The 8646-nt window shown below is 43.3% G+C and overlaps 1 protein-coding gene across 1 annotated transcript in view; it reads right to left on the bottom strand.

Moving 5' to 3' along the window:
• Window positions 1–823: 823 nt before the first annotated feature.
• CEP89 (centrosomal protein 89) overlaps window positions 824–8646 on the bottom strand; it is a 75033-nt gene continuing 67210 nt past the window's right edge. The window contains exons 18-19 of the mRNA XM_021701065.1: window positions 6706–6875; window positions 824–1010 (exon numbers count right to left, since the gene is read on the bottom strand). Of these exons, the coding sequence (XP_021556740.1) occupies window positions 854–1010; window positions 6706–6875 (327 nt within the window). The 3' untranslated portion in view covers window positions 824–853. The remainder of the gene's footprint in view (window positions 1011–6705; window positions 6876–8646) is intronic.

Genomic DNA, 8646 nt, shown 5'->3' with positions numbered 1-8646 from the left:
GCACTGGGAAGGGCCTGTAAAAGGCTGTGTTCCGGGATTCTGCCCTCCACACCACTCTCAGGGTCCCGTGCAGCCTGATGTCCCACGTTCTTCCAGCATGCCAGGGACAAGCAGCCCTGGGTGGCCGGCACTGGCACCAGGAAGTGCCAGGGGATGGTCCTGAGAGGCTGGGGTCACCTGCCTGAGGAGGTGGCAGAGAGGAGCAGAACCCCGGCCCCTGGCATCCTTCTCGGTGGTGGGACTGGGGCAGGGACCCCACCTTGATGCTAGGTGGCCCCAGAAAAGTTGCCTTTCCAGGAGGATAAAGAAGGGCAGGAAGACGGGGCAGAACAGAGTTTGTGTAACTAACTGGGGTGTGAGTGCTAGCACCTACCTTTTACCACATGCCAAAACGGCACCCAGAGCGAATGACAGGGTCAGCTCAGCACTGGATGTGTCCAGCTGACCTCACGCACCTACCCCGCCACGTGAGCGCTCTGTCCCACCGCCTGCTCCCTCCAGCACTCTCCCGGCTGCAGATCTAGATGCCCAGAGCCAGGCCAGCTCCTCGGGTCCCCTGGCACCCTGAGCAATGGGTCTCACAGGGCCTGGCTCTGTGGCGAGGCAGCCAGTAGGCAAAAATACAGCTCAGCACTGTATGAGTCAAATAAAGCAAAATGTAAAAAAAATGGATTAAATTTCTGCGACAATTTATTTCTACCTTGCCCTGATGAGGAGAAACGCTGCAGCGGGAAGTGGGAGTGGGCCCTTCCCCTGTGCCTCCCAGTCCCGGGGAAGGCAGAGCTCTGGGCCAGGGCCCCAGTCACGGCACGGGCTGTGGCGGGTGGCGGGTGGCGGGAGGCGGGAGGTGGCTTCATGTCGCAGTCGACGGAGCTGCGGCCGCCCAGCGCACCTCCCCAGGGCCCTCCCACACACCGGGCCTCTGCAGCGCGGCCTGCAGCAACTCTCGGATTCTTTGGTTTTCCTTGGAGGTAGACTGCCAAACAACCTCAAGCTCGCCTTCCATTTCTCTGAGAAATACATACAAAAAGGAAAAGTTTAAAATAGCACAATGAGAAAAATATTTCTTAAAGTAGCCAGAATTCAAAGGAAGGAATGCTTAATGTCAGAGAACAGATCCCATGGTGCTTGGGTTCTGAGGCAAAGGCTCCCAGGGTTGAATGAAATGCTGAGGTGACCTAGAAACAGAAAAAAATACTGAGTTTTGCCTTTTCCTTTATTTTGGACCTTTGTTCTCTAAAGAATTAACATGTATAAGAATAAAATACAGTCCCTGCAGTGGCTGACCTACATACAGCACAACGGCCCCGCTGTGAGTGCCCACACAGCACGAACCCTGCAAGCCTCTCCATGTCCCCTCTACCTGCCCCCGCTGTGACCTGGCCAACATCAGGCATCTCTCATAACACCCATCTGCGCAGCCAATGAGGGGCCCGGACATATGGAGTTAGTCTGGGGGTGAGGAGGGGACTGTGCGGAATGGGGCTTATAACCGAGGACGCAGAAAAGACTGGCCTAGATAGACCACATGCTGGGAGTGAGCACCCAGAGAGAACCAAGATGTACGAGTAAAGGAAAGGGTACCCAGGACTCTGTGACGGGTACCATGTGGAGTGCTGAGGAAACTGGGCCGACAAGGTATCCATGTCCTCACAGGGCCGTGGTCTGCTGGGGGAACAGACCAGGGTACCAGCTACCACCTTACAGGATGGTGGACCCCATGGGAGAGTGAGGGGGACAGAAAGACCAGCCTCAGCCTGGGGGGAAGAGCAGGCCTCATGCAGGAGGGCATGGTGGGGAGGCTGGCTCCTTCACAGACATGGCCAGGTGGTTATGGAAGATACTAGAAACTGGACTACCAAGTGGGCTGAGCACTGCTGTTTAAGGAGGAGGACAATGAGATTCAGGGAGGCCAGCGACATGCCCACTTGTCCAGTGTCACTTCTCTTGTGAACTGTTGCTTCCTTCCAAGCCCCCCTAATGCCCACTGGATGTTGGGTGCTATTTAATTAAACTGTATTTAAAAAAATCTCCAAATTTCTCTTTTCTGGCACAAAACACCTAGATGTTTGATAAATTACAGCAATCATGAGCTATGCATAGCCAAACTCAAAACAAGAATAGGAAATCTCTAAAGGCAGAAAGAAATAAAGACTAAACTGAAAGCACACAGGAAGGGAACAGAGTGTTGCTTATTGCTTTGAGGAGAAAAGTCCGTGCCAGAAACCCACATTTTTGTAGAATGGAGACTAGGTGTTGGGCCCATGCAAACTGGGTGGGACAGAAAACCCCAGGGCTCACTCATATCCACGTTTCTCCCCCTTCTTCCCAGAAACACTCTGAACTAACTGCGTGTTCCACAATTGGGCAGGTAAGTGGAGGCACATGAAGGGCCCTTAAAGAAAGCAAGGCTGGGTAGAAAACCTGCCGATCTTCAAAAGAAACCTGCTCTGAGAGGCTAAGTGTCTCCTAGGGGGCTGTAGCCACCAGCTTGTTCTCAAATGGATCTGGAGTTTGAATTTACATTGTTCCCTATGATTGGGCATCCCCAGCACCTGTGTGGAGTGAACAGCCATTTTAGAGACAATCAGGGGAAAAGCTCAATGGATGGGTTAAATAGTAAACTGGACACAACTGAAGAGAGAATTAGCAAACTGTAATATAGAGCAGAAGAAATCACTCTGAATGTAGTGCAGAAAAATACCGGATATTAAGGAGTTATACACTATAAATGTAATAATAGCATTTTTAAATATAATAATACATAATATATAACAAATGTAATAAAAGCATTTTTAAAAGACTTTTAAAAGTCTTTTTGTATGTTTTTAAAAAAACATTACTATAATGTATTTTTAAAATTAATAATGAAATTAAAGTGGCTCCAGGTTGGAAATATTCTCTTGCACCAAAGAGAAGCAAATGCAAATCTTCTCTGGAGAAAAACATCCTTAATCCAGAACCTCAGGATTCTACAGATTAAATCCAACCATATATGCGTTCATAGTTAAAAAGTTACTGTATGTAGAAAGAAACAAGCCACACAGAGCAAGAGTCAAAAAGAAAAACCAAAAAAACATTTAAACTCCCCCAAATTTCAGATATTGAAAAAATAACTACAAATGAAATGTTAAAAGAAATAAAAGATGTATTTAAAATAAACAAAGACCAAGAATTTATTTTAAAAACGACTGGGCAGATTTTCAAAAGAAACAAATAGAACTGAAAATGAAATACACTGTTGTTGATATGAAAAACTCAGTGGCTGGGTTAAACAGTACATTGAACAGAGCTGAAGACAGAATTAGTAAACAGGAATACTGAGCAGAAGAAATTACCCAGAATGTGGACCAGAAAAAAGATGGAAAATTTAAAAGGCACATGGAAAGTCTAACATACATTTAATCTGAGCTCCAGAAGGAGCTTAGAAAGAATAAGGGGAAATAATTTATTTTAAGAGATAATGGCTTATTTTAAGAGATGAGAATTTTCTAGACTAATGAAAGACACAAGATCACAGATATAGAGAATAACTTACACCAAGTAGATAAGTACAGTTAATCACACACCAATTAAATTGCAGAATACAAGAGACAGAGGAGATTTTTTTTTTTTTAAGATTTTATTTATTTATTTTAGAGAGACAGCACACAAGTGGAAGAGGGAGAGAGAATCTCAAGCAGACTCTTCACCGAGCACAGAGCCTGACGCAGGGCTCAGACTCATGACCCTGAGATCATGACCTGAGCTGAAATCAAGAGTGGGACACTTAACCAACTGAGCCACCCAGGCACCCCTGTGTCAGTTATTTTAAAAAATGACAAAAGGGGGGCGCCTGGGTGGCTCAGTCGTTAAGCGTCTGCCTTCGGCTCAGGTCATGATCCCAGGGTCCTGGGATCGAGTCCCACATCGGGCTCCCTGCTCGGCGGGAAGCCTGCTTCTCCCTCTGCCACTCCCCCCTCTCATGTGCTCTCTCTCATTCTCTCTCTCTCTCAAATAAATAAATAAAATCTTTAAAAAAAAAAAATGACAAAAGGCTTGTCAGAGACTTGTCTTTTGACTTGTCAAAACAGACTTCTCAAACAGAGAAGATAGTAGAATATGCTGAGAGAAGAAGACTGTCAAAGTAAAATACTGTAGCCAGCAAAAATTATCTTACAAGGATCAAGGAAAAATGCAGACATTTCCAGATAAACAGAAAGCTTACTCCCAACAGACTCTTACTAAAGAGACTTCTAAATAATATATTTTAGGAAGAAGGAAACTAATTTGAGAAATAAGGTCTGAGATGTAAGAGAGGATATGTTAAAAGATAAACTGAGGAAAAAAGAAAATTTTAAGAGTTTATTTGAGCAAAACTCGAATTGGGCAGCATCCCATCTAGCAGAGAGAAACGAGCTCCAAGGAGCTGTACAAAATGAAAAACTTTTATAGGCAGAAGGAAGCAGGAATAAGGAAGATATATTCAGCAAAAGTGGGTTGGTTATTGCAAAGTTACTTTCCCTTAGGGGATGGCAAAGGGTCTCCCAGGCATATGACCTACGTATCATTGACCACACAATTCTTGACTAACTAGTTTAAGATTCCCTTTCTGGAGGAGCCAAAACTGTAATTAAGTCAAGTCTTGGTTTGGTGATGTGGGGCTAGCATATGTGAGGCCCATTTTGGGCCTGTTGTCTTGTTTATAATAATCAGTAAGTAAAGAAATTGGTACCTGTGGGTAAATCAAAATAAAGAACTATATAGAAACTAGTAACATTTAATTTGGGGGGGCTAAAGATAATGATATGAAATAGATCTTTGTTCTTCACTTTTATCTACCTAACGACACTAGACGACATCATATAAACTGAGGGGGAAAATAATTAGATAAGAGCATTAGATCTTGCACTGGGGGGAAGAAATGTAGACATGTTGATTAAATTCAGATTTTTTTTTTTTTGTAGCCCAACGCAGGGCTTGAACTCACAACCCTGAGATCGAAACCTGAGCTGAAATCAAGAGTCGGTGGCCTAACCAACTGGGCTACCCAGGCGTCCCTAAATTTAGATTTTTTAATGTTAAATATTCATTGTAAAATTTTAAGGGTAACCACTGAAAGTGTAGAAATAGTATGCATAACTTTCAAACGATTTAAGGACAGATAGTGGAATAAGGGAGAAAGTGAAAAACAAAATGCCATTTTATTATTGTGATTCTAAACCTCCTATCTGGCAAGAAATTTGGTGTTAGCCCAACTTTTTACATAGTAGCTGTTTATGGTGGTAAGAACTTCTGTGACTACAGAAACCATGATAACCATGATAGATAAGACTTAATCCTGCCTTGCATTTAAGAAGCATCTGGCTGGGGAGCCTGGGTGGCTCAGTCAGTTAAGCAGCTGCCTTCGGCTCAAGTCATGATCCCAGGGTCCTGGGCATCGGGCTCCTTGCTCAGCGGGGAGCCTGCTTCTCTCTCTGCCTGCCACTCCCCCTGCTCATGCTCTGTGTCTGACAAATAAATAAATAAAATCTTAAAAAAAAAAAAAAAAAAAGGGGCGCCTGGGTGGCTCAGTCGTTAAGCGTCTGCCTTCGGCTCAGGTCATGATCTCAGGGTCCTGGGATCGAGCCCCGCATCGGGCTCCCTGCTCAGTGGGAAGCCTGCTTCTCCCTCTCCGACTGCCCCTGCTTGTGTTCTCTCTCTCGCTGTGTCTCTCTGTCAAATAAATAAATAAAATCTTTAAAAAAAAAAAAAAAAAAAGCATCTGGCTGATGGAAAACAGGTATCTGCATTGGGCATGACATCAAATATATGGATCCTTCTATAACCTGAAGAAATCCCGTAAGTGTATTACGATTCTTCTGCATGCATCAGTTTACATTCCAGTCTGTCAAAGCACAGCCATTATGAAAAGGCAGAGTTAAGTACGAAGGACCACCAAGTTCACCTTCATGGAGCATGCGACATCCCCAATGTTTTTGATACACTGGCAACACTTCCTCTAGCCTATATTTAAAGGGTAAAGTGTAACTGATTTAGTACTTACATGCATAGAAAACATAATGCACCCATCATCTTATGACTATGATCTTACAAGAAGGGGATGATCAGAGATTTTAAAATCCTCAGAAATGAAAAAAAGAAAAAGCAGAAATAAGACATTTAATCAAAAATAAAAAGTCTCCCAAGAAAATGGAATAAAACAAAAGCATCAACGAGAGGAGAAAAGAGGGAAGGACAATTAGAGGCCCGGGTTGATTTAAGATGTCCAATATTCAAACAATGGGAGTTCTACAGGGGGGATTAAGGGAAAGGAGGAGCACAGCATGGTGAGAATGTTAACACCACTGTTGTATACTTGCAAGTTGCTAAGGGAGCGGATCTTCAATGTTCCCACCCTAACGGCTGCACCGTCACCAGCACCACAACAAAATGGGAACTGGGTAAGATGAGAGAGGTGTTAACTACCCTTGTGGCGGCAACCATTTCGCGAGATATTCATGTATCAAATCATCACATTATACACCTTCAACTTACACAATCCTGTATGTCAACTGCTGGGGGAAAATTTTAAAAAGAAAACGAGCAAATAAGAATTAAGACCAATATTACATTCAGATAAAACTTAAATGTAAAAAATAAACAGAACGGGCCCAGAGGGTTTGGCTGGAAAATTCTAGCAAACATTCAAAATTAACATACTCTATGGGGCTGGGGTGGCCCTACCTTTTCTGCTGCAGTGCCTGGTCCAGGATATCCTGCTTGTCCTGCAGCACCCGATGGAGGTGCCTCATCTCTTGCTGGTACTGAGCTGTCTTGCTAGCGAAGTCTTCCTGCTGCTCTGTCAGGCGGTGGCTGATGTCATCCACTTTCAGTGCCGCCTGCTTCTTGTACCCCTGGGGGAGGAGGAGGCCCTGTGTGAGGGAGGGGATGCTGCCTGCGGCCCAGGGGATGGCTTCCCGGATGCGTACCCTCCCCATTTGGGCTATCAGAGCCCACTGAGATGATGAGTAAACCTTGCAGAAGTCTGATCTGGGAGGGCAAGTCTGGATCATAAAAGTCATAGAAAGTAAAAAAAAAGAATATCAAGTATAATAAAACCAAATTTCTAATTTGTATCATGCCTAGTTTTTTATATGCTACAAATAAAAACAGACCAACCTGGCAAGGTCTGTCACACTCTATTGGTAAACAGATGACAGAGATAAAAGCTTGATTCATTTATCTTCCTTCTACATTTTTACTGGATAGCATTTAAGGTATGACTTCCCTCTGAGCTTTTTTTTTTTTTTTTAAAGATTTTATTTATTTATTTGACAGATAGCAAGAGCAGGAACACAAGCAGGGGGAATGGGAGAGGAAGGAGCAGGCTTCCCGCTGAGCAGGGAGCCCGATGCGGGGCTCCATCCCAGGACCCTGGGATCATGACCTGAGCTGAAGGCAGACGCTTAACGACTGAGCCACCCAGGCGCCCCGCTCTGAGCATTTCTAAAACTAGTGTTATACAGATTCTAATTTCTACTTGACAGAGATGCAATTCTGTTTATTAGTCCAGAGTCCCTCATGGTTTGTCTCCCTCTCTGATTTCTCCCCGTTCAGTTTTCCCTCCCTTCCCCTGTGGTCCTCTGTGCTATTCCTTATGTTCCACATATGAATGAAACCATATGATAATTGTCTTTCTCTGCTTGACTTATTTCACTTAGCGTAATCCCCTCCAGTTCCATCCATGTCGATGAAAATGGTAGGTATTCATCCTTTCTAACAGCTGAGTAATATTCCACTGAATAAGAACCACATCTTCTTTATCCATTCATCTGTTGAAGGGCATCTCATCTCCTTCCATAGTTTGGTTATTACGGACATTGCTTCTATGAACACTGGGGTGCATGTACCCCTTCTTTTCACTACATCTGTATCTTTGGGGTAAAAACCTAGTAGTGCAATTGGGTCACAAGGTAGTTCTATTTTTAACGTCTTAAGGAACCTCCATACTGTTTTCCAGAGCGGCTGCACCACTTTGCATTCCCACCAACAGTGTGAGGGTTCCCCTTTCTCCACATCCTTAACAACATTTGCTGTTTCCTGTCTTGTTAATTTTAGCCATTCTAACTGGTGTATCAATTCCATTTAGAAACTGACAGTTTATACATTCCCTCTGACCCAAGAATTGGTTTACCTCATGGTTTTTACATTTCCAGGTAAAAGAATATTTCTTTTGCTTTCTGATTGTTTATTAATTTCTGGTTTTCATCTTTTTGGTCAACAAATGTGCCTTATTTCTACTCTAGGGGTTGATTATTTTTTGAGCCAATCTACAATCATTCGTTATATATATAAACACACACACACACACACACATATATATATATATATAAACACACATAAATAAACCTTATAGATTACCTTAAATCTTCTATAACCTTAGTTACTTTTGTTTAATTTCTTGATCTGTCTTGGACCAAGAGAAGATTAAAGTTTCTATTATTACCATGTTTCCATTTCCCTTTGTATATCCTATAGTTTATAGATTTGCTGTGTTTATTTAGTGCACAGATATTTGTAGCTACCATATACTATTGATTTCAGTCTTTAACATGAAGGCTCCTCCTTTTTTTTGTTTCATTTAGTGCTTTTGGCCTGAACTTTATCTCGGCACATGTAAAGATT

Source organism: Neomonachus schauinslandi, chromosome 16, assembly GCF_002201575.2.
Source record: "Neomonachus schauinslandi chromosome 16, ASM220157v2, whole genome shotgun sequence".
Lineage (NCBI taxonomy): Eukaryota > Metazoa > Chordata > Mammalia > Carnivora > Phocidae > Neomonachus > Neomonachus schauinslandi.
This window is presented reverse-complemented; position numbering and strand designations above follow the sequence as displayed.